Raw genomic sequence first — 25698 nt, 5'->3', positions numbered from 1 at the left:
GGCTGACTGACTGGCAAAATCTATGACATGGCTTAAGTCACTGGGCTACCTGTCTGGCTTAGGGCTGAATGGATGTTATCTCCGTGTCTGTCTGTCTGTCTGCCTGTCTGTCTGTGTGAATAGGGGCTGTCTGAATACGTCTGACTAGAGCTCATTCTGTTGTGGTCTGAGGGGACGGCAAGTGGACTGAATTGCTACTGTCTGGTCTGGTTTGGTCTGGAAGGGGGCTGAAGGGATGAAGGGGCTAGAATGAAGGGACTGTTTTAGAAGAGGAACTGACTGTAGACGAAAAACAAGGAAGAGATAACAGATAAAGGAGGCAAAGAGAGACAGAGAGAGGGGGTCTGAATGAAGGGCTGTACTGAAGGAACTAGAACAGAAGTAAGGGGGGGAAGGGGGAGGGGACTAAGAGGAGGGGGCTGACTGGAGGGATGAAGGAGGCTAGAATAAGGGGTCTGTTTGGGACTTACTGGGCGAAAAACAAGGAAGAATCAAAAGAGAGAGGCTGGAGAGACCTATGGGAGGGGTAAGGAGGGAAGGGGGAGGGGACTAAGAGGAGGGGGCTGACTGGAGGGATGAAGGAGGCTAGAATAAGGGGTCTGTTTGGGACTTACTGGGCGAAAAACAAGGAAGAATCAAAAGAGAGAGGCTGGAGAGACCCATGGGAGAGGTAAGGGAGGGGACTAAGAAGGGAGGGAGGGCTAAGAGGAGGAGGGGGCTGACTGAAGGGATGAAGGGAGGCTAGAATAGAATGAGGGGGCTGTTTGGGACTTACTGGGCGAAAAACAAGGAAGAATCAAAAGAGAGAGAGGCTGAGGAGACCTATGGGAGAGAGTGAAGGGGGGAAGGGGAGGGACTAAGAGGAGGGGCTGACTGGGGGCTGAAGTTGGCTAGAATAAGTGTTGTTTGTGGCTGGCTATTTATTGTCATTTCTCTCGACCCCTGGACACCCTCCAAGCCCCCCCACCCCCCCTGAGAGAGAGAGAGAGAGAGAGAGAGAGAGAGAGAGAGAGAGAGAGAGAGAGAGAGAGAGAGAGAGCTGACTGGAGCCATAACTGAATAACTGTTTGGGACTTACTGGGCACACACACAAACTACTGTCACCCCCACATACCCCAAGCCGAGAGAGAGAGAGAGAGAGAGAGAGAGAGAGAGAGAGAGAGAGAGAGAGAGAGAGAGAGAGAGAGAGAGAGAGAGAGAGAGAGAGAATGAATACCAGAATAAAAAAACGCTGAGAGTGGAATGTGACTTTTTCTCAAGCAAGTTTTTTTGTTTTGTTTGTTTGTTATGTCTTTTTCTTTTTTTTCCCTTTCCCACAATCACCTGTCTTAAATCACGGGCCCAACAGGTGAGGCATGCGGCCAGGTAAGCACACACACACACACACACACACACACACACACACACGCAATAGCACATATACCTACATACCTACATACACGCACACACGATTTTTGGGTTAGCATGGTTTCAGAAAGAGGAGATCCTGCTATACAAACTTACACACACACACACACACACACAGTCACTGCCCCACTAAACCCTTTTTAAACCTCTAAGCAATAAAGTTAAAGAGAAGAGCTATAGAAAAAAATAAGTAAAATAATAAAATGAAAATAAAACCTAAGGACGTGTGAATGGAGCTAAAAACATTCCGTCTATCTTTTTTTCTTTTACTTATATATATTTTTTGGGGGGGTTGGTTTTCTCTCTTTTTCTTCTTTTCTTTACAGTTTCGTTCTGTTAATTAATCTTCTCTTCTTTTCTTTCTTCTCTTCTTTATTGTTGTTGTTGTTGTTTTCGTTTATGCTTTTTCTCTCTTCTTATTTTATTTATTTTTCTTCTTCTTTTCTTTACAGTTCGTCTTGCTAAGTTATTCTATCTTCTTTTCTTCCTTCTTCTTTTCTTCTTCTTTATTGTTTCATTCTCGTTTATCTTTTTTCTTTTCTTTCGTTTACATTTTTCTTTTCCTTCTTTCTCTTCTTTATTTCTCTTATAGTTTCGTCCTGCTAATTTATTTCCTTTCTTCTCTTCTTCTTTGTTTCCTTCTCTATATATATTTGTTCTCGTCATTCTTCTCTTCTTTACGGTTGAGAGAGAGAGAGAGAGAGAGAGAGAGAGAGAGAGAGAGAGAGAGAGAGAGAGAGAGAGAGAGAGAGAGAGAGAGAGAGAGAGAGAACAAGACAGAGAAACACGAAGAAAACGAGCTAACAAGAAGAAAACGAAGTCATTTAAAGAAAGAAAGAAACAAGGTTAAAAGAAGGAAACAAAATGCAGGAAGACTCTAGCGTCGTGGTGGAGATGGCTACGTCGCAATGCCTATCCGTGCGCGAACACACACACACACACACACACACACGTTGCAAAGTAAGGTTAAGGATTTCTTCACACACACACACACACACACACACACACACACACACACACACATATGAGGCAGCAACTTATAACACAAATCAATACATAACGAGCTCACTTTGTTAACTATATATAATTGGTCACGTTGCTAAAGATGTATATATGAATCTATTGGTTATGTAAATATGTGGTAATGACTGTTTGGGTTATGGTAAGGAAAGCCTGTTGGTCCTTTAAATATAGATCTTCATTAAGCAACTAATCAATACCCGAAAAATGATGATGATGATGATGATGATGATGATGAAGAAAAAAAAGAGCAACAAGAACAAGAAGGGAAAGAACTAGAAGGAAAAGAACAAGAAGATGATAAAACAAAGAAACGAGGAGAAAGAGGAAGAAGAGGAGGAGAAGGAGGAGGAGGAGAGAAGACAACAATGACTCATAGATAGATATTTTGCAAGACCACAACCTAATCCCTAATCCTGCACACACACACACACACACACACACACACACACACACACACACACACACACCTCTACAAACGGAGCACACTGACATATGTTCCCTCTTCAGTTTACACTCAATTTGATACCGTGTGTGTGTGTGTGTGTGTGTGTGTGTGTGCCGTGAGTGTATAATGGGTTCAGCTTCCCTGGTCAGTCACACGTCAGCACACACACACACACACACACACATACCCCCATCCCCTTCCTCACTCACATCATCACCACCACCACCACCATCCCCATCACCACCCTAGGTCACCACTAATTGACAGGGGTAAGTTAAGGGACACCACCATCATCACCATCACCACACTAAGTAATTCAAAGCCAGCACTAAGAGAAAGTGACACCATTACAGATGACCTCAGTAAGGCAGTGACATAATCTCCTTTTCCTGCTCTCACAAATGTTTTCCTATAATGTGTCTCCCACCAAGCATAGACAGGCAGACAGACAGACAGATAGATAGATAGAAAGTAGCTACCTCACATCACACACAGATAGATAGATGAATGGATAGATAGATAGAGAGATAGAAAGTATATACCTCACACCACACACAGATAGATAGGCAGATAGATAGAAAGTACCTCACACCCCACACAGATAGAGATAGGTAGATATAGAAAGAGAGATAGAAAGTACTTCACATCACACACAGATAGATAAATGGATGGATAGATAGATAGATATAGTTGTAGAGAAAGTGATGTGATTAGATTACTCAAACTAGAACATAATTTATTTTTTCCACCTCAGAGCGTCTCATTATAAAGCATTTCTCAACATACACACAGATAGTTAGACAGACAGATAGATGTAGAGGTGGTTGCTAAGACAGTGATGCATTGACATAACTTAAAACTGTGACAATATTTCCTTTTTTCTTCACAAAATTTCCCTATAAAGCACGTAACATCTCTCTGAACATACACAGACCGACAAACAGTTTTCATAAGATAGATAGACCAGTGACACCATTTCCTTTTACAATTCACAATGTTTCCCAGTAAAGCATCTGTCAACACACACACATATATACAGATAGATGGATAGGTAGACTAGCCAAATGCCCTTCATGTCATCACTAAGCATCTCTGGATATCAAACCCCCTCGCCCTGACTCTTCACATCCATAGCCTAACACTACCTTTTACCAGACCAACAGACATGCCCCCCCTTACAGCACACTTCCATTCATATTCTTCACCCCCCTAAAAAAGAGGTCATTCAGCTTACGTCTATTCTTATACTAACAATTTAAAACCACTTCCCAGCTTGATCATCCCCCAAAAAAGTAAGAAGTAGGTTTTTTTTCTCATTTATTTTTGCACTTGAGTTGGTTGCTTCCTTTACTGTAAAAAGTAAATAAATAAATAAATAATACTGTAAAAAGTAAGTAAGTAAATAAATAAATAAATAAATAAATAACAACTAGATAAACCCAAGAGTAAGAAGCCATTAATAAACGTTATATACACAAACATCAAGATAAGTAGTGGGTAAATGTTAGATTCCTTTTACACGCTTACTAAAAAAAAAATATGAAGACACTTCCTCCTCAGATAAACCCAAAGAGATGAAGCAAGATGAGACTTTTCCTCCATTCAATGACTTCAAGTTCTTTCAAGAGGAGAATCAAGACCTCTGGAACTGCATCTAATTATGTACAGTGCTCTTTGGAGGAGGAAACTAGTGGCAGGCATTTCTTTCTTTTATGATACTACTACTCTATCTTTGGTCTGTGTCTTTGCTGTGAAAAATAAGCATACAAACCAAGACTCGTTTATATCAAACATCAACAACAACAAACTGAATCTGATTATGTACTTTTTAGAGAAGGAGGTTACAGACATTTCTTTCTTTAATACTTTTACTTTGGTCTGTGTCTTTACTATAAAAAAAAAATAAGAGGCAAACCAAGACTCATTTCCATCAAACAACGAAACAACAATAAATTTCAACTTATTTCCACTTCTAAAAAACAAACTATTTCCATCATCATCACCATCATCTTCATCTTCCTTACATTTCCATCATATTCATCATCACCCTCATCATCATTCCCATCTTCCTAACAAACAACAAAACCACCTTCTCATACACACAAACCCAAGAGAAGAAGAAAAATTAAGGGACAAGGAACACACATTAGCAAACAAACACACACACACACACACATAACGATGATTAGTGGACGGATTACAACCAACGAAAGCACGCAGGGATAAACACTTGAGAGATTAGCAATTCAAAATGTTGGGGAGATTGTGTTGTGTTGGGACAGGCCAGCAAGATTTAGGGCCCCGGCAGACTGCTGGGCCATGCATCAGGAACAGGAGCTAACTGGGCCAGCAGGGAGCCTCTACAGTCCTGCCTCCTGCTCAGAAGACCCTCTTTGTATATACGTAAGACCTTCCATTCAGCACATTCCTTAGATTTCCTGGTAACGGGTTCTTCCCACCACAGTCTCAAGGGCCAATGCAACGGATAAGCATTGAGGCCACGCGCAACTGTAGCATATGCCCTCAACTTCACCTTTATAACATGCCATCGAGCTGACTCCATCACTTAACACATGCACACAAAAACCAAATGTCCCACTAGTCCAAAATTGATAAATCTCACTGAAATAATGCGTTCAGTTAGTGTAAATTTATTTTGTACCTGTCTTGTGTTAAATAGAGGGTCCACTTCTATGTGTTATTGTGATGGAAGGGGACGGCAAGTTAGGTTGAATGACCCAGGTTAGTTTGTCATGAGAATAACTCAAATTCTCAGGGAGGACACAAGGAACTTTGAGAGAAATGTAAAGGTCAATGGTAAAATAAAAGAAAGCAAGAATCAGTAAAACATAGATCGAAGGAGAAGTGAAAAAGATCCGATTGCAACATATATGGTGATGAAGGAAATGATAACGTCGACAGATACGACTTGATTATATGGGACACTACAAATACAAGAGAATATGATAAGAAACTGGGGAAGACAAGGAGCATGAGGGATATCAAGAAACAGCTTTCCCCAGATCCATTGACACTTGGAATGATCTCATGAGGGATGTAGTTCAAGCCAGAAGTATCCATGAATTTAGATACTGATAATACGAGACTTGGACATGGTACCATATTAGCGTAGCTCACCTATATATCATAACTAGGTAAATACACACACACACATACACACCCATGCATACCTTACACAGAATAAGAATACAAAACCATTGACATTGCTCAAGTATCACAGGTATAATACATAAACTTAAATATAATAATAGTAATAATATAACCTCGTGTGTCAGGCCTAGAGGGAGAGAGTTGGAACAGGGTGGCGAGGGGGGACCTAAACCCAAACAAAGGTAACAACTAAACCCATTCTGATAGCTATTATTTTTATTGTTTGTTGTTGTTCTTGCTTTTTTACTGCAAGGGAGACAGCTCAAGGGTCTAAAAACAAAAACGGCAAGAAAACCCAAACAAAGATAACAACTAAACCCATTCTGATAGCTATTTTTATTATTGTTTGCTGTTGTTGCTTTTTTACTGCAAGGGAGACAGCTCAAGGGTCTAAAAACAAAAACGGCAACTAAAAAGCCCACCAGATGCTGCTCCGACAAAAGAGAAGAGAATGAGAGCCAGAAGAGGTCAATTTCGGGTGACTGCCCTGCATACAAACATGAGCCTGTATCCTGTAGAGGTGAACAACAAGCCGTGGAAGGGAAAACAAGGTGGAAACACAGACGAGGGATGTAGCTTTAGTAGTCCATAGAAAGCAAACAGAAAACAAGACCCATCATAATAGTTTTCAATGACCAAGGGGAGTATCAGACAACTCTCCCACCAACACTGCTCTCTCTTCTGGCCTCTCATTCTTTACTCTTTTACTGATGAATGCCCTTGGCAGATTTTTGTTTTCTGCTTGTTATGCCCTTCAGCTGTTTCCAGTGACATAAAATATATCACAGTAGCTCCTATCAAGTTATTTGTGTGTGTTAGCCTATGTACCTGATTAGTGCCCTGCACATTATTGTCCAAATCCAGAAGTGAATAGGGCCATACCCAGAGCTGAAAAAAGGTGGGGGGTCTTTTACCACTAAATGTGGACCTTAATAGCCACTTGAAGAGGGGTGAGTGGTGAGTGAAGCAAGTCAAATCAGCTGGGGGTTTCAGGTTTTGAAATTTTGACATTTCTGGGTGCATTCTCCTGCTGTCAAACCAAAAAACTGGGACTTTTTGCCCCAGTTTTTCATTTTGGCTTTCAGAAAGTGGACCTTTTATTATATGGAAGGGGGTTGTCAGACCTCCCTTGGGTACAGCCCTGCCTATTGCCCTGACTTTGATGATGATGATGATGATGACAGTAATTTTCTACTTTCTATTTTCTTTTCTTTATCCTTAGGTCTGTCTTGGGCGTGTCAGGGCTACGGCTTTCTAATTTAATACAACATTTCCCCTCCTACAGCTCTACCTATCACACTGACTTAGATAATAATAATAATAATAAAAAAAATAATAAAAGTAATTTTCATGCTGCTCCTGAAAGAGGCGTGACCGTTCCCTGGTCCCTCCCCCTCCCTGCCCCCTCCCCTCCTCCCCACCCCCAGGCCTCACAAGGTCAGGGACAAACAAATACCAGTAATAATAAAGCCATAACACTCACCTCGCGTCCCTGGCTGGTCCGGTCACCCATAAGCGAAGGGAAGCACAAAGAAACCAAAAAATTAAAGTTCATATATCACACGGCGCGTCACTAGGCTCACCGGCTCACTTCGCGGGTAATGTCTGGCCCGCCATGTCCCCAGCGGCGTCTTATGTAGCTAATATGATGGTTTAATGGCGGTTTTCTCCCCAACGGTCACTTTAAACTCGATTTTTTAGCATTTGAGAGGAAATCGGCGGACACTTCGCGGCCATTTTCCTCTTGGTGTTCCAATATTATTTCCTCCCCTCCATAATACCGAAGTTTCCTTATGAAATACTACAATCGAAATACATGGAAATCTATAATGTATTTAAAAATATGTATTAAAGAACGTAAATTCTTTGACAATAACGTGGATGGTATTCATTCTACGTTTCACTACTCTCCCATTGTGAAGGTTGGGTGCTGACAAATTAAAATTATAATGCACCGAAATTCTTAATAGGTGTTTAAATATTCATGAATATGCAGGTCAATCAACAGTCTTACGATTTTTATTTGTATACATCTATTCTAATGACTGTAGATGGCAGTTTGTGTGTATGAGACGTTCCCGTTTTCTCTGGATGAAAGACGACGTAGACTTGTCTATTTGTATGTCGTGCGGGAGCGTCGATCTCAACGTTGATATTTACAGAAGGTATATACTAATTGGGTGTTTACTTGTGTCTGTGTGTTTCCATATACATCATATCAGACCCGTACCCAGAATGGTGTCGGGGGTGTCGGACGACTTCCCAAAAATGCTAAAAGGTCCACTTTCTGAGAAAATCAAAGCGAAAGGACTTTTATGTTGCATATCTGAAGAAATTACGATTTAATTTTTCTTTGTTATATATAATGTTTAATAGGATCTTGTTTTTTTCTTTTCATTTTTATTCCATTAGTTCCCTTTAGGTATAGTTGAATAAACATCAGGAAAATGCACCCTTCTACAGCAATATATGCCTCGAAGCTTTACTTGTCTATTGGTACCAGGGCATACTGTTTATGTATAAATAGTTTGTATCTGAGTGCATGGTAGTGTGTGTTTATGTTCCTCTTGTCTATGTCATTAAATGGCAAGAAAGAACACATAGCAGCCGATCGAGAAGAAGAATGACAGAAGCGGATCACCATTTTGAATTTTCCCTCTAAACACGCCTACTCGTACGGTCAAGAATAGACTACCACCTAATCATCAAAACAATGACACCATCAGTTCTGAGAAGATGCTGTAATAGTTCGTGACGGAATATCGTTTGTTCATTCCTAACTTCCTGAGAGAGCCAAGTGCATTTCCGAGGATACGTTCTGTACTATAGCAACGTACTGTACATCACCAACACTTGCAGTCACATTCTCAGCATTTCAGCGCCCAAGCATACACATATTTGACAAGGCTTTCGTAGGAGTGGTAGGCATTTCCAGAGGTAGATTCATGACCATGGTGATAGTTTGACAAGGCTTTCGTAGGAGTAGTAGGCATTTCCAGAGGTATACCTTCATGACCATGGTGATAGTTTGACAAGGCTTTCGTAGGAGTGGTGGGCATTTCCAGAGGTTGCTTCATGACCATGGTGATAGTTTGACAAGGCTTTCGTAGGAGTGGTGGGCATTTCCAGAGGTTGCTTCATGACCATGGTGATAGTTTGACAAGGCTTTCGTAGGAGTGGTAGGCATTTCCAGAGGTTGCTTCATGACCATGGTGATAGTTTGACAAGGCTTTCGTAGGAGTGGTAGGCATTTCCAGAGGTTGCTTCATGACCATGGTGATAGTTTGACAAGGCTTTCGTAGGAGTGGTGGCCATTTCCAGAGGTCTATAGCTTTATTATGACCCTGGTGGTAGTCTGATTCTCATTTTGTGCCGTGAACCTAGAAAAAACAATCATTAAAACACGAAAAAGAAGAGGAAAGGAAAAATGAAATGGTATGGACTGTAAAAGGGTAGTATGGGCATTTCCACGGGTAGTTTGTGACCCTAGTGGTAGTCTGACCCTTAAGTTAATTCTCCTGTACAATGAACCTAAAGGAATACTCAATAGAACCCGATTAATCTCCTTTTTGGACTTTGAAAATAGTTGATGTTAAGGCGGAAGCGTCTGACAATACCCTGTAGATCGACGTTTTGCCCACAGTTCGAAGCAGGAAGTGAACAAGTTTAGAGTACGTATAATCATTTCTACGGACACCAAAAGTACGGTACTCAAGCTGCTAATGATACTGATGACGTAAGCGTAATATGCAAATGAGCAGTAACGTTCGTTGTTCATAGACCCTTTTTTATAACCTTACCGTAAACCCCTACCACTACTATACTACTACTACAACTACTACTATTACTACTACTACTACTGCTGTTGCTTTCACTATTACTCTTAATATTCTAGGACACAGCTTTAGCGTGCAATATCACAGTACTGTTGCACCTCGCCATCAAGGAAGTGAGGGACGGAATCTCATAAGCCAGTTTAGAGGTGCCACTTTTTCCCTTATTTCAACTTTCTCCAACACCGTAACGCCGTCCTTTGTAGGGTTTCATCTCACCTTTTCACCTATACTCACACACCACAGTTCTCTAAAGCGCCAAGGAAACCCAAGAGGAAGGGAAACAAAGAAGAACAAAGGAAGAGGGATGGATGGGCAGGAGTCAGTCAGCGGATGGCAGTGTTATGTAACCTCTCCATTTGAAAAGTACCGCGTATGGCGTAAAGGGCGAACCATTATGGGAAAAACTGTTCATATATCCCTACATAGTACCTCTTCTGACCCCTTGGTTGTGGTTACAGGTGCAGGGGAGAGAGAGAGAGAGAGAGAGAGAGAGAGAGAGAGATGTATAACCCATTCACCATCATAAATTCACTATAGGATAACTCTGCCTATAATCATACATGTCCAGGTTATAATAGTGAAGTAGCACCATAAATATCAAACTTCACTAGGGTTCAATGGGTTACAGATGGCCTACAGTACTACAGGTGTGGGGAGGAATGTTGAAAGTAGATATTTGGAGCAAGACACTCACACAGACAGACATACACATGATTATTCAAGTCACCCTCCCAAGACAGGCATGAAAGGACATCAATGAGAGTGCCCAGGACAGGGATGGCAGTGAGCAGGGTGACTGGTGTGAAAGTGTAGGGATAAATGTAGCATGTAGTGGTTTGTAGAGCGTAAAGCGTGTGTGTTGAGGGGGAGGAGGAGGCTAGGGGTGGTGAGCGGAGGCGTGCTGTTGGCTGAGGGAGGTTAGGCCCGCCTCCATATTACGTAAAAGTCCAATCGTGCAGCGGGTCTGTGCTGGCTTAGGCGCCCGCAGTACCTCACACACGAGGACTCGGCACACAGTAGCAAGTTGAAGCCGGTGGGGGGGGACACAACCGTTGCTGACTGTGCTATTCTCCCTGTTATCATGTCCACGCTGACCAAGGAACAGTTAAGAAGTGAGCTGGTGTCCCACGGCGTCGACCTGCCCTCCCCCTCGGCCAAGAAGAGCGAGTACGTCAAGAAGTACGAGAAATATGTGGCCCCGATTGCAAGCTCCAAGGGGGATTTCTCCTCCGACGACGAGGATTTACCGGTGAACGACGTGAGGGCCCAGGTCAGTGCCCCCGGGAGTGTGTGTGCCGCGTACAGGGGCGGAGAGGGAGTGAAAAGGAGAGAAATGGCAGGTTTGCGCGGGAACAAGAAGGGTTCGCCATGCAACATTCTCAGCGTGGACTTTTAAAAACCACACACATGGAAATATATTAAAGACAGCCACTCTTATATGTCCCGTACCGTCCTAAAAAAATAATGCAATAAATGGGGCGTAGAATTATTATATATTTAATGTGATTCAAGTCAGTAACACGTTGGTTGACTAATTTTTGAGCTTCCCTAATGGCTGGGCAACAAGTACCGCTAATTTGGGGTACCGGTAATACCGGTACCGAAGGCGGCGGTACCGGTACCGGTACCGGTAGTATCGGTACCGTCACAGGTATTAACAAAAGCTCGTGCCTGTAATCTATGGCTAAAGCCTCTAGGCTTTACTATGGCTCTGCGTGGAGGTGTCATTCTCTTCCCCCGAGTTCCACTTTTGATGGTCGGGGCGAGCACTTCACGGTACCGAAGTCAGACGTTTGGTACCGGTATCCAGTCAATACCGGTACCAGTACCTGGTCATTGGCGCGGGAGTCAGAGGTGTTGTGAGGACAATCGAGGAAGGGAGTGTGCCGCCGCGCCTTTGTCACGCCTTTGAACCTGCCCTGCGCCATGGTAGGTGCTGCGGTGCCCCGGAGGACGTGCCCACACCAGCCCCCGCCGGCAGGCAGGCCGGGGCAGGGGCTGGCCGCGGGGCTGCGGGGCGGGGCGGGGGATTTGCAACATGTGTGGTCAGGGCGGGGTGTGTCATGCCCGTTCCGCCCCGTGTGCCTGCTGCCGCTCACCTGCTGCCCCTGGCCCTGTGTGGGGGTGGTGCCCTGCTGCTGCCGAGGCTCACTGTCATGCCGGCGGCTGTGTCCTCCTGTGTGTGTGTGTGTGGCGGGGCGGCTCATGGCTGGCCCTGCCTCGTCATTTTCCCGGGCATTTCTTTCTGCCGCCCACGCCTCACGCGGTTCGCTGCTTGTCACGGCGGCGGCCCGAGGCGGGGACTTATTGGTGACTTTGTATGCTAAATGATAAATTACTGTCCCCAGCGGCGAAATGTTATTAATTTAGTGACGTGAGAGGTATTTATTTAGTTTTGAACCCGCCATACTGTGGAGTTTGACACCGCTGGACCAAGCACATAGATGGCCTGGCTGAACTAAGTTATGCTGATCGTCTCAAGGCTCTTAACTTATACTCTGTACAAGGCAGGCTTTTGAGAGCAGACCTCATTAAATGTTGGAAGATCTTTCATGATCAGTGTGCCATTTCTCCGTCTGATCTATTTGCTATCTCCCCAGTCACTACTACCAGAGGCCACAGATTAAAATTAGCCAAACCACACCTCCAATGAGTGTAGACGCAGATTCTTCAGTGTTAGGTGCATTGATCACTGGAACTCCTTCCCAGGCATTTAAACGGGGCCTTCACCTCTCCCTTGAACAGTCACTGTTCTCGTACACGGGATAATTACCTGCCTCTGTCAAAACTCATCCCATTATTAACATTGTTCTGTAACAAACTCATACCTATACACCTTGCGTAACACCTAGCTGCACATGGCACATAATTCCGCCCATTATTTTTGTACAAATCATAATGTCCTTAATTGAACTGGTGGGCTGGCGTGCCAGCAGTTGCGGGCTATCCTTCTACGTACCACTGATATGTGAACCATGACAGTAAGCTGGGGCAGCCAACCAGGTGAGTAAACCTGACGTATCTTGTACTATTCATATTTATATGTTTCCTGCAGAAATGGTAGAATGTGGGTTTCGAGGAAGGCAAAGCACCTCCCCACACCCTGTTAGGAGGTGATGTTAGGTCTCATTAGATTTGAAAAACAGGGGTCAAGGGGGATGAAGGTCCCTTGTTCGGGAGTGATGTTAGGTTTGGTTGTATTTGCTCAGCCAGTTGTTCTCAATGAATACGTAGGATATGCTTCGTGTTTTACTGTTGTCTGTACGGTGGTCAGCGGTCAAGGCACGACAACTCTAGTGGCAGCAGAGCTCGCATTTTCTCACGGCTAAATCACTTATTTTTTGTCATTTCCGCATCCAAGAAACTAGTGATTTCTGCAGGGATTAGTTAACAGATTAATTAAAAACATATCAAAACTTATCAGAAGTTCGCAGTTTTATATGCTATTCTGAGACGGGAAGTTAAAAGTATTTACCTATTTACTGTGATGTCTCTTTCCATTAGGTGGTTAAAAAATACAAGTCTGATGAAGATTTGAAATGTGTCCCCCACCCCCTTAATAGCTTCCTCTTATGGCCACTTTGACAGTCTGTTTATGGCACACAACTCTGTCTGACATAACCTATAGTCCAACCAAATTGTCGAGTCCATTTGGGCGGAGGCTCCTGCGGGTCCATTTCTTCCCTCTGCTCTGCCACACAGTCCCAACACCTATCTCTTCCTCTCATATGTAAGGTAAAGGTAACATATGATAGGAAAAAATAGGTGTTGGGACTGTGTGGCAGAGCAGAGGGGAGAAATGGACCCATGGGAGCCTCCGCCCAAACGTACGCGAAAATTTGGTTGGACTATAATGTGTCGGCACCCTTGGGCTGATCCCTTTGTGACTATTGCACTGTCTGCTCCATCGTGACCATTCAGTGAGTGATTAGTGGTTGTCATCATACTGCACTATCCACTTGTGTCAGTACTTTGGCATTCACACAGATTGCTTATCAAGGAAATCTGTTTATCTGATACCTGATGATAAGAAAACCAGTTGCCTAATTGAGTGATACTGCAGTCAGTTTGTGCATTGAGGTGTCAAGTACTTGTTTTCTGTATTGGGTTGGAGTTTTGTGGTCAGCATGTCTGGTTTGAATGGTTTGTAACTGGACAGACATAATTACTTGTGGTATTACTGAGATGTACTTGTGACAGTGCTTGTGGTATTACTTGGCACAGATAAGGAGGGATTAACCTGAGCTGTTTATTGACCTGTTGCTTCAGCCAAGGTTGTTTGTTTGACTTGTTTGGAAGAAGTCAAATGTGGAATATATTTTGTTGATGAGGGAATTTCTTTCTGTATACTGCCTCTTACTTTGCCCATCAGTCATTGTAGGAAGTCTGTAAAGGCTGTGGAGCTCTGTCTTTATTATGCCTACTGTAGAAATGTGAAAATATGAATGATTATATTTAATTATTTAGAATGTTTGAATTGCTCAGCAGTCAATTTACCCTGAGTTATAGAATAGATAGATAACTGAAATGTTTACAGCTTAACCTGTCTGCTGCGATTGGGATGGATTTGGCTTTCACTGGTGGCCTGGTAACATTATTTTTATTTTTTTTATATTGGAGGACACGGCTCAAGGGCAATAATAAGAGTACAAAAAAAAAAGCCCACTACTCGCTGCTCCTATTAAAGATAAAAGTAAAGAGTAGCCAGGTCTTTCTCTGCCTCTGTGGTGGACAGTGGGGTGTTTCCCATGTGGTATTGGTAGCTATGGTGGATATCCCCTCCCAAGGTGCATGAATTTACATTTTCTTCATTGAATTGTAGCAGTCACTTTTTGTTTCATTCCTGTAGCTTGGTGATGTCTTCTTGCAGGAAATCCACAGTTAGTCAGTGGGTTGACTAGGAAAATCATAAATCTGACTGGCAGGACTTTTTCCGGGCACCACAAAACTGCTGAGGTAACTGAGCCTGAGTCTGGTGTTATTGATAGACATTTGTTCTAATACTTGTCATGGTCCTCAGGCTACCCTGGACTCAACCCGCCTGGAGGTCAATGGCCTGGATGTCACCCAGCTGGACGATGACGAGCTGTACACCCGCCTCCAGGACCTTGGCTCACCTGTTGGCCCCATCGTAGGCAAGTGTCTCGGATTGTAGTGTGTCTAGGGTGCTTCACATCAGACCCAATTTTAAAGAATATAAGTAAATAAATCGTAAACTGTGAAACAAGTTATGCCACATCAAAGGATAAATTGAAAATTAAATGCATAATTTAATATCCGTATCATTTTGCTTCATTCACATTTTTTCAGTCACCAAAGAATATGGTATTTTATATTTGCTGGCTGCCAAATATTTGATCATTATCATAAAGTTTACATTTTGATGAGTGCAGTTTCAGCAGCCCTGATCACAAACATTTTTCCTTTACTAGTATTTCATGGTCAGTTCTTTTTTTCTTGTTTAATGGCCTTCCATCACGTACGCTGCTCTTGAATTGTAATCCCTCTCACCATCAGTCTCTAGACTAAAAAACTTTTATTTGTAAGGAAAGATCATTTACATAATTAGTAAACTCTCTCTCTCTCTCTCACACACACACACACACACACACACACACTGGTGATTGTCCAGACAACCTGCATCCTGGCCAGACAGGATATGGCTTTGAGATTATCTATTCTTGATAAGGGGCTTAGATACCCAGGCCAAAAGGGGATAAGCATGCCTGTCCATTGCCCTGTGATAATGAAACATACTTAAATTTCTTTATCACTTTCATCATACTTTCATTATGTTTAGTCAAATATATTCTGTATGCAAATACCTCGGGTAGTGTAGAAATCTGAGGTTCTGTTCCACTGGGTGCTGTTTATTCTGCTGCTGTGCTGTCTTCCTTCCTCCCCTCATCCTATTTAGTGTGAGATTCAACATCTTTCATTTCCTGCTCACCTGGGAACTCACCAGGAGGAGAACTATGGCAGAGGAGCCACCCATTTTCTGATCATTCAGTGTCCTTTGTAACATCCTTCACTATCAGCCCCCCCCCCTCTTCTTATCCTCTCTATCTCCTCCTATCAGTGTACCTTGCTGGTAGTCATCAAGAATGTCTTTCTATTTGACTGAAAATACTGTGCATGACCGTTTGCTCTCATCCACGATGCAGTGGTTAGCAGCTCAAATCTCGGCCCATGCAGTTAGCATTTACCTCACCCAGCTGTTCACCCTCCCTTTTGGACTGGTCATTAAATGGGTACCTTGGGAAGCCTGTGAAAGGTTAACTTTGATAACCTAGAAATCACACTGCCCTGTGTCCTTGGGTGATGGGTTTGTCCCACTACAGGCTCATGGGATGATACAATGGAGATGAGCAGCGAGGCCACGTGTAGCCATAGCGCAAGCCCCCAACTTCACCATACTCTACTTCTTGTACACATTCATTACTCTGTCCTATTCTCTCAGCCTACTTATAGGTAAAATTGGGGACTTGCGCTATAGACACACGTGCCCTCGGTGCTTATGTTACATAGGACCTTGAGCCTTTCCCCGGGTACCCATTTATTGACCAGCCCCAAAATAACTTAGCCTACTAGCTTGTTTCTAATAGTCAATTTCGGCTGCACATAACCAAATTTTGTATATTTTTTTCTGTATTATATGGAGTCACACAGCTGATGATTTTATTCCATATTTAATTTCACCTACCTGTTGATGACTAACGGTGTCTTTCCCGCTTTGCCTCCACAGCCACCACGCGGTCGGTGTACGAGAAGAAGCTGTACGTGCTGCTGGGCGGGCATCTACCTGACTCACCCACCTTCAACGGGGACATAGAGCAGGAGGACGAGGAGGAGGACTACTCTGACAGTGAGCCGGGTGAGTGGCTGCGTCCAGGATAAAAAACATTCCACTCACAACCTTTGCATTCATACGTTCATAAAGCACATCTGTTAGGTACATCACTTGTGGCTTTTGGTTCATATAAATGTCTTTTGAAGGATGTATATTTATGAACTATGCTTGTATGCAGGAAACACTTTATTGGAAGCAGTGATAATTTTTACATGAGAGGATTGATGTACTGTCAAGTGGATGCTGGGGATGTAATGGCCCCTGTGCTAAAATGCTTCTTGCAAGAGCCACCTAGTGATAATGAGGTGAAGTGATGGCCAATTGGATCCCATCACTTAAACTTAACCCGGTAGCAGCAGGGATCATGTTTCTTAGTGGTCCCTCCAAGTGAGAAAAATGAGAAAAAAATCACCCCTCACACAAACCATTTCATAATATATATCAAAGCATTTGTGATCAGATTATGTATCATCTGTTTTGGAGGGTTTACATCATGGCACAAATTTGGCCCGTCGCTGCTACACGGTAAAGCCACAAATTTGGCCCGTCGCTGCTACCGGGTTAATAATCAGTATCGGATGGCTATGGTAAAGCAGCTATTATTGTTGAGATCCATGACAGGGAAGCGGATGAATATAAGAAAAATTGATGTAGACCTGAACAGAAACACTTTAATGAGCAGACATGGATATAAAAAATGTGACAGTAGAGTAAGAAGAATGAAAGGAGATGGGAAAAAAGCAACACCTATTGAGTTAGCAGGAGGGTGTTGACTTCTGCTTTAGACTAATGCCATTTCGTCCCCGCCAGAGGTCGCAAAAGAGTCGCCGAAGCAGACCCGCAACAGAGTGGTGACCGAGACCTCGCACAAAAGAGTCACAACCACTTCCTCCGCCGCCAGCCCCTCAACCTCGCAGTTCATGGATATTCGCAGGAGAGTGCTGGTCTCAGGTGAGTCAGGCCAGAGGACAGGCGCCACACAGGTCTTTCATTGAACAAAACTCACTCTTGTACTATGGTTAAAATCTGAAATGGATTTAATGCAGGTTACTAGGTATAAAGAGTAAAGGTTGTAATGACCAAATTTTCTATATATTGGTTTGAGTAGGAATACACTAGTTTGGGGAGGAGAGTATGCAGAGTATTTTGTGGACTTGGGCAAAGTACATGATAAATAACTAAGGTGTTGTGTGAGGTGTCATGGGAAGTTGCTGGATAAGTTAGCAGCTCTTTTTGGAGAGGAACAGGTATGTGGTTAAGGCCAAAGAAAAATGATAACTTAAGAATCTGCTCAAAGTCTGCCTATGCACCCACCCATAAACTATTTATCCCCTGCTCTTTACTGACCCTGTGTTCTGTTTTTGCAGGGGATGACGCCACAGACTCATCGGAAGTAGTGTACAACCCAGATGTGCACACGCCCTCCCCCCGACCCTCCCTGCGCACTGTGTCCTCCTCCACCTCAGAAACCACGTCCTACCGCAGAGTGTTCAACAACACTGCAAGCAACTCAAGGTAGGCCACTGCCCCAGTCCTCCTTTCAGTGTTATGGACTCGATGCAAGTGTATGGCATTGTTGAAACCTGTACAGAAGGACAAGGTTCTGAATCTTGAAGTAATTTGTGCTCCTTGCCTCTCTTTATGGACCTTTGGCCCTGGTGTCATAAAATGGGTGAGGTGATGCACCCACCTGGCATAAGCTCCTTTAGATTGATTACCTGCAGTTACCACACACTGATCCTACTTTTCTTGTTCCTCAGGTCTGCAGCTGTTGCAGGGACAGACACCGTTGACAGTGGCCCTGGGAAGGTGTCTTTGTGCCTGCGGCTCCTCGTCAAACTCCTTTTCTTGGCTCTCCTGATAGCTGCTGCTCTCTATTTTTACCAGGTGATGTTTGGGGGACACTGAAATGTACTTGTGGTTAGTGCAGGAAAATAAGTGATTTTAATATAAACATGGCAAGATTAGAAGAATGGTAATCCCCCATAAAGACGGTGGTCCATTACATTAAATAGTGTCAGTATTCTCTGAAGGTGTTGTGAATTCTTTTAATATTACTCTGGAAGGACCAAGATCACATTAGGAAAGTACAATCTAGTGCTTTTGCACTTGCTAGGTCATATTAATGCAGTAGCTATGGGGTAGATTAAAACAGTTTCTTTATGGACTTCCACCTTACTGACTCTTACCCTTCCATCCTACAGAATAGCCCATCTGAGAGTCCTTTTAAGGCCATTGAGGAGCTGGCACGGCAAGCCATTGAGGCGGCCGCAGGGGAGGAAGCAGAAGGCGCCCCTGAGACTGTGGGCCAACCAGCTGCTGCGGCCCCGCCACCTGCAAAGGAGCCGGAAGTGACCAACTAAACCGTGTACCAAAGTCCAGTGAAGTCACCAAGCAGTCCTGGTGGAATGAGACACATGGCCTGGGTAGCACTGTGGCCCTCAAGGAACTTTGCCAAATTAGACGGAGAGAGAAAACTACTGCCGAGAAAAGTATTGTTTGGTGTATTTAATGTATTTAGATTAATTTTGTTACTTGGAGAAATGTTTGTGTGTTGAATGTTTTTCCGAATTATACATTTCAAGGCAAAATTTCTGTGGTGTGTTTCTGGAAGCCAGGGAAGGGGGTGAGAGGCTTGCAAACTATTTGTATTTATTTTCCTTGGTCTAGTTTGCATACCTCGTTAAGATATTAGACTAGGTGTTTTTATACATATATAGGCCCTTGTTTGTATTAATAATAATTCTGTATCACCTGTCCTTTATTCTCAACTTGTTCCTGTTTTCATTCGGACTCAGGACACTTACAGGTCTTGCCCCTTCTGTTAGATATTCCACACTGAACTAACACTTCTTTACTCTGCTCCTCCAGCATTTTCTTTCCTGCAGAAAGATTTGACACCATTGCCATAATTCCTGCACCCAAGATAATTAACATTTTCCATTGTTTTCATGGAGATTTTCTTTAGTACGCTGAACAGGAAGAAGACAATGGTGGACCAATATTATTACGAGTGCAATGTGTGAAATACTTTGGCTGCTTTTGATGCAAACTTAATAGATTGATCAACATAAAAATTACCACCACAGGAGAGACAGAAACTGCTTGGAATGTGACAACTGGTCAATGGCCCTCGTCCACGGCCGGCATGGCTGACGTTGTTGGGTAATTAATCTCTAAACCTCATGGGTATTCAGGCTCTCTGGGTGATAGTAAAGGTCTTGTCACAGTTTCTTGTCAAGTGGAGCTTCATTGGTTCAAACACTGACTTCAATAAGCCACACTGCCATATTAAGTGATGGAGCTAAGAGTTATCTATTTTCATAGCAAATGCAAGTGATGCTCAACTAAGTTTCCAGTCTTTGAATCATACCTTCTCCGTGTGTTCAGTGAAGCATGATGCAAGAACCTTTGAAGCTGACTGTGTATCCCCCAAAACTAATCCAGGGCTAAGTTTTGTAAAGTCTTAGCAATGATGAACATCGTCATCAATTTGCATTACACAAACTTGTGCTCAAATTTATGACATTAGGTGATAGGGTTGAATTGGTATTTCCGTCCAAGTTCACTCCAGCGGCCGCCTAAGCAAACTTTTGGCTTCTCCAAACTACAGAGGTTTGCTCACAGCTATTCAGTAGATCAAAATGGCTGGTCCTGTGAACTAGGCAGAATGTTACCAACAGAATTGTTTAGTCTTGTGAAGGATCTCAGTTATTCGCTTTTACTTTTCTTTATCTTGCTTTTCCCTCTTTTTGTGTTGATACTCTATTGAGGTGTGCACAATTTTTGTAATTTTAGTTTGTTACACAGAAGAGTGAAGGACTTTTTAATGGATTATTCATTGCCATTATGAAGAGAAGGATACTAGCCATTTGCTGCCATCTGCCAGACCTAGATGGGTGAAGCACAATGAGTTCTCTGTCGAAGGTGGGAAGATGGTGAGCGGCAGCCACCTTGGTACTAATAACGTGAGCCTTGACACATGGCTGGAAAGGGAGGCAAATGCTTGGTTTTGTTAATTGCTCAAATCATTGGTGTGTAAACTCATAATTTTAGTTAAAGCAGATAGTATATTACTAATGTTAGTCAGTCTAGTCCAATTTTTGTTGAGATTATGTAATTTCCTTGTTTGTACTTGGAAATTCATGATTTAATAAACTCAAAAGACTGCCGTACAAATTAAGGTATGGTTTGAAGGGATCCACTTTGGCCAAGGCCACTTTGTTCCCTTTCCTGATTGTGTTCAAAAGGTCGCCCCTCAACACCATGGCTGGCATCTTTCCCTCAAGAGTCTGTAAAGAGGTTTTCAATCATTCAAATACAATGAACAATTTATTATTATTTTTTTTGAGCAGGGTGCCTCAGTGGTTTGCTAAGAGATCAGCTTTTTTTTATATTTTAAGGAAACACTGATGTCTTTATTTCTTCTCAGGGCCAGTGTATCCCTGCTGTACTCAAAATTGCCTTGAGGTATCAAAGAATTTTTATTTTTCTATGCACCCTAACAGTGATAGAGAATATGATACTTGAAAGATTGTAATAAAATATAGCAATGTACTAAAAAGTTATTTTGAGTAATGATCCTCCTAAGGTTAAGACCGCCGTTTTGTAAAGATTAATAATAAAAACCAATGCTGCTTGTAGTTTTAGTAAATAAGCCATGCCTTCTGGTGTGTGTAAATAATGGATATCATGCCGAAGGAATTTCCAGAGGCTCAAAATCCTGCCATGCTGGGAAAGATTAGAACAGCCATTTGTTGGAGGCATAAACTGACGTATAATCTAATTGAAACATTTAAGCGGGGAAAGGACAGAATCAGGTGATAGAGCACTTATGAAAAAAGTTAGCACAGCAATGTTAGGGTAGTTTTCGGTCAATGGAGGTAACGGGGAGGAACTGCTGTATAAGTCCCAAGAGTGCAGCACCCACTTATTAGTGACCGCCGGGGCAAGCACAACACCGCACTGGCTCCGTACAAAGCAGGGAAGCCACACAAACCATGAGCTACACGTATATAATTTCTGCCTCCACATGCACGCGGCGCCGCACTGTTGTTGGTGTTGATAACGTAACTTCCACTCAAGCAGGATATGTGTGACGGTAATTAAGGTGACGCACGCGTTTCTTTCCTTGGGGGCTTTTTTCCGCTGTTATTTGTTTGTCCTTCACTGGTTGCTCTGGTGTAAATTTATTCCTTTTCCAATATTACGTTGCTAGAGTGGGTCATTTAGGTCAGGTCAGGTCAGATTTGGTTCCTCACTTTTCATGGCCACGATATCGACATCTCAGTTATTCACAACCCTAAATGCTCCTCCCTTCTCCTTTGTGGTTTTACTTGCAACAATAAACAATCAATCAATCCTAATTCCGCGAGGTAATAAATTCTTGACCTGTATATATATAGGTTAATTTCCGGCCTGATATTATAATGGTAGAGTGGCTTGTCTTTTTTAATTGACTCTTTGATCATTGAGGTTAATCAGGGTCGTATTTTAAAACAATAAGTTCACATATTTGACAAGGCTTTCGTAGGAGCTGTAGGCCTTTCCAGGGGTAGTTTTATGACCCTGGTGGTAGTTTGACCCTTCTTCTGTACTACGAAAATGCAATGCGCTGAGTACGATAATTTGGCACCGCTGGCCGTGACGTACCCTGCCAACTGGACACACACACGCACGCACACACACACAGCACCGTACCTTCTTCCGTTTTCCGGGGTCTGTGATGGCGCCAGGTGGTCCTCGTTGTGCAAGGTGGTGGTGACGGTCATGGTGAGTTATAATGGAGTGCCTGTCTGTCCCACTGTGAGCTGAGAATGCTGGGAGAACGAGAATTGTGGACACGACTGCCTTCCTCTGTTCACCTCCTGCCGCCATTGCTACAACCGCGCCCTCTGTGGCCACTTGATTGTCATTCCTCGGGGCTCGTTTCTTATGATTTATCTATTAATCTTTCTGTTTTACTAATGAATTCAAAACATTTTTATTTCATTACATACATTTTGAGTCTTATATCTTAGTCTGATTGTCTCTGTATGGGGAAATGAAGCTGAGGTTTTGTTGGTTCGAAGCAGGAGTTGAATGAAAAACCTTAAAATTGGAATCTGAGAGGCGCTAAATACAAATAGGAAGGGACACCAATAACTTACAAAGGTCTTTAACATTATAACGCTGATTCTGAAGATGGAAGACCTTGGTTAGTGTCTCCTTAGTCGGGGAGGGCACAGTGCACTTAATATATTATAAGAACTATTCAATCTAGCCTCAGTTTAGATGGCTCCAGCAATTTGATTTAGTGGGCATGGGAGGCATAGTTAATCTCTCTCTCTCTCTCTCTCTGACATGTAAGATATTGTAAGACCTATTTTCTTCCTTCTTTCTTTCCTTCCACTTCTTATTCATTTCCTTCCTTCTTTCACCTCTTCCTCTCCTTCTCTAACTTCTTTCTTTCACTTGGTTCCTTTCTCTCTCTTCCTTCCTTCTGTCACCTCTTCCTTCCTTCTCTAACTTCCTTCTTTCACTTCATTCCTTCCTTCCTTCTTTCACCTCTTCCTCTCCTCCTCTAACTTCCTTCTTTCACTTGGTTCCTTTCTCTCTCTTCCTTCCTTCCTTCTTTCACCTCTTCCTCTCCTCCTCTAACTTCCTTCTTTCACTTGGTTCCTTTCTCTCTTCCTTCCTTAGTTTCTTTCTTGATTACTTCTATTATGGTCCTCTCTCTCTCTCTCTCTCTCTCTCTCTCTCTCTCTCTCTCAATACAGTAACACCAACAAACACACACATTCGCCACCATGCATCTCTCACAACCACTTATCAAACCAAACAAAACACAACAATGGCCACACAACCACAACCAAAGGAAATACAAATACAACAGGGGTGACAGGTTGGTTAATGTTTACTTCATATGCACACAAGCAATTAACAGTCACGGTGGACAATAGAAATGGTGGTGGTATACTGATGGAGCGTGAATGCATGGGAGGTGGCTGTCTGGCGCGGGCACTCACACACACGAACTCTCTGGGGTGGGGGTAGGGGGGTCAAGGGGTTAGGGGTAGGGGGGTCAGGGGTAGGAGGTTTAGGGCGTTAGGGGGCGTGTCTGGTACTGTAACCTCGGAGTTCCCTTTTTTCTATAGTAATGTATGTGATGTTGGTCTTTGTTCTTCTTTTCTTTGATGGTTAAAACATTATTCGACTGGTTGGTTTTGCTTGTCATTTTGAAAGATAAATACGTAAGAATAAATCAAAGTCATATTAGTACAGAATTTCTCTCTATGTACTTTCTAACTGTTCTCTGGTTCCGCTTAATCATCACCAAGACTTTGCATCACTACGCCCTAACAAAGAAATAGTAAAAATAAATCAAATAAAAAAGACTCCGTCCTCCATCACAAGGGAATATGTATGGGCCTGATCGGTAAGGTAGAATTTATAGTGTGTAGCGTGTTGCATCAAAGCAGCTTCAATAGAACACTACACACACCAGACATTCTACTCTTAACTCATTCTCTACTTCCTATCGCTGCCTTACAACATTTCTCTTCACATGAATTCAAGCCCTACAGCCTTATCATTACAAGTGGGAGTTTAAATTGCATTCAGACATCATCATCATGGATTCCAACGTACGACAACAAAAGTATTATTATTAACATTATTATTATTATTGGCTTTGCATCTGTTTTTGCGGTAACTCTGTATGTCATGGAAATTGATGCGTGCGTTATTGAGCGGTCCCACCTGTAGGCTGCACGGCACTTCAACAACAAAAAATGACCAGTAATAAAAAAAAAAATACAAAATAAAAATAAATAAATAAAGACTATTACTATTCAATGTGAGGCTTATAAATGATCCTCTACTTGTTATAATACAAAATAAAGAGGAATAAAAATAAAGACCATAACTATTCACTGTGAGGCTTATAAATGATCCTCTACTTGTTATAATACAAAATAAAGAGGAATAAAAATAAAGACCATAACTATTCACTGTGAGGCTTATAAATGATCCTCTACTTGTTATAAGGGACAGACAGACCGATTAAATGCACAATTACTACTACGAAAGTTCACAAGTCCACACGTTTGTTTTTGCTGATGTCCTCCACTTCAGATTTTATTCAGACAGTTTTCGTTTAAGTGCCAGAGTTTGTTTTCTGTTTAGTCCTTGATCTGTCTCCCTCACTAAAAAAAATAATAATGATAATAATATTGATAAAAATAATAATAAAAATACCTCTTGGAGACTCCCGGCACAGTAGACGCAAGACACACCCTCCACACAGACCCCCAGAGAGCACAGCGCCACACCCACACCACCACACCCGCAGCTCCACACTCGCAGCACACCACCACCACCACCACCACACCTTCCCAACTCCTCCCGGGCCACACTGACGGCTGGAGGCCACACCTGCGCACACCCACTACCTATCATAGCAAAATAAAGTTCTTTTGTACAGTTCTCCGGCACCCTCAGTGTGGCTACCTCGTCCGTGACCTCGGCTGTGACCCTGACCCTGCCCTGGCCTTGGAGGGGGTCAGGTCGGGTCGGCTTGGTCACATACACTGGCACACTCGCCTTCATGGTGCTGGCTGGAAGGACACATCGAGGTGGCCCCAGAGGACTCGTGGTGATAAAGACGAAGAAAATGATGTAATATTTGGTGATGCCTGATTGGGGTAAGGTTAGACGAGGGCGTGTTCCCCAATTAGTACGCACCTTTCCATTCAGTACTCATATCACGGAAAAAATTGTGAAAACTGAACTGATGTATAAAAAAGGGATACTTATGTTAAATTGGAAGTATGGGACAATCAGTGCATCAGTTAACTTCTTCAGAGTCGTTGAAAATTGAGCTGATCTGTGATTTGAAGAGAGAAATTTGAGAGGAAAAATTGACTTACGTATAAGTTTGAGATGCTGACGTCAAATTGCAAGTATAAAATCAATGCATCCTTTCA

The 25698-nt window shown here is 42.8% G+C and overlaps 2 protein-coding genes and 1 long non-coding RNA gene across 5 annotated transcripts in view; 1 reads left to right on the top strand and 2 right to left on the bottom strand.

The window, feature by feature from the left end:
- The window catches only part of LOC127008300 (myocardin-related transcription factor B-like), an 81311-nt gene extending 73522 nt beyond the window's left edge, over window positions 1-7789 (bottom strand). The window contains exon 1 of the mRNA XM_050880137.1: window positions 7530-7789. The gene's annotated coding sequence lies outside the window, so the exon portion shown is untranslated. The remainder of the gene's footprint in view (window positions 1-7529) is intronic.
- Window positions 7790-10853: 3064 nt separating this feature from the next.
- On the top strand, window positions 10854-21369 carry LOC127008295 (lamina-associated polypeptide 2, isoforms beta/delta/epsilon/gamma-like). 3 transcript variants are annotated; one of them, XM_050880105.1, is made up of 7 exons: window positions 10854-11152; window positions 14903-15017; window positions 16628-16756; window positions 17543-17683; window positions 18100-18247; window positions 18493-18619; window positions 18937-21369. In XM_050880105.1, the coding sequence occupies exons 1-7, from the start codon at window positions 10964-10966 to the stop codon at window positions 19093-19095; spliced, it is 1008 nt and encodes a 335-aa protein (XP_050736062.1). In that variant the 5' UTR covers window positions 10854-10963; the 3' UTR covers window positions 19096-21369. The 3 variants fall into 3 exon arrangements, with proteins under 3 accessions (XP_050736062.1, XP_050736063.1, XP_050736064.1); XM_050880106.1 differs by lacking the exon at window positions 10854-11152 and adding an exon at window positions 11664-11811; XM_050880107.1 differs by lacking the exon at window positions 10854-11152 and adding an exon at window positions 14004-14025.
- Window positions 17615-19064, bottom strand: LOC127008296 (uncharacterized). Its single transcript, XR_007761002.1, has 3 exons — window positions 18922-19064; window positions 18451-18636; window positions 17615-17758 (listed from the first exon to the last, which is right to left on the bottom strand). It is a non-coding gene; the product is annotated as an uncharacterized LOC127008296 (long non-coding RNA).
- Window positions 21370-25698: the final 4329 nt, after the last annotated feature.

This window comes from Eriocheir sinensis, chromosome 37, assembly GCF_024679095.1.
Source record: "Eriocheir sinensis breed Jianghai 21 chromosome 37, ASM2467909v1, whole genome shotgun sequence".
NCBI lineage: Eukaryota > Metazoa > Arthropoda > Malacostraca > Decapoda > Varunidae > Eriocheir > Eriocheir sinensis.
Note: the sequence above shows the minus strand (reverse complement) of the source record. Positions and strands in the feature narration are given on the sequence as shown.

Excerpts from the sequence above, each read along its gene's own strand:
- LOC127008295 (XM_050880105.1), top strand. The coding sequence starts at position 10,964 with ATGTCCACGCTGACCAAGGAACAGTTAAGAAGTGAGCTGGTGTCCCAC. Across the intron at positions 16,757-17,542 it reads CTACTCTGACAGTGAGCCGG|AGGTCGCAAAAGAGTCGCCG; the intron begins GTGAGTGGCTGC and ends CGTCCCCGCCAG. Across the intron at positions 17,684-18,099 it reads CAGGAGAGTGCTGGTCTCAG|GGGATGACGCCACAGACTCA; the intron begins GTGAGTCAGGCC and ends CTGTTTTTGCAG.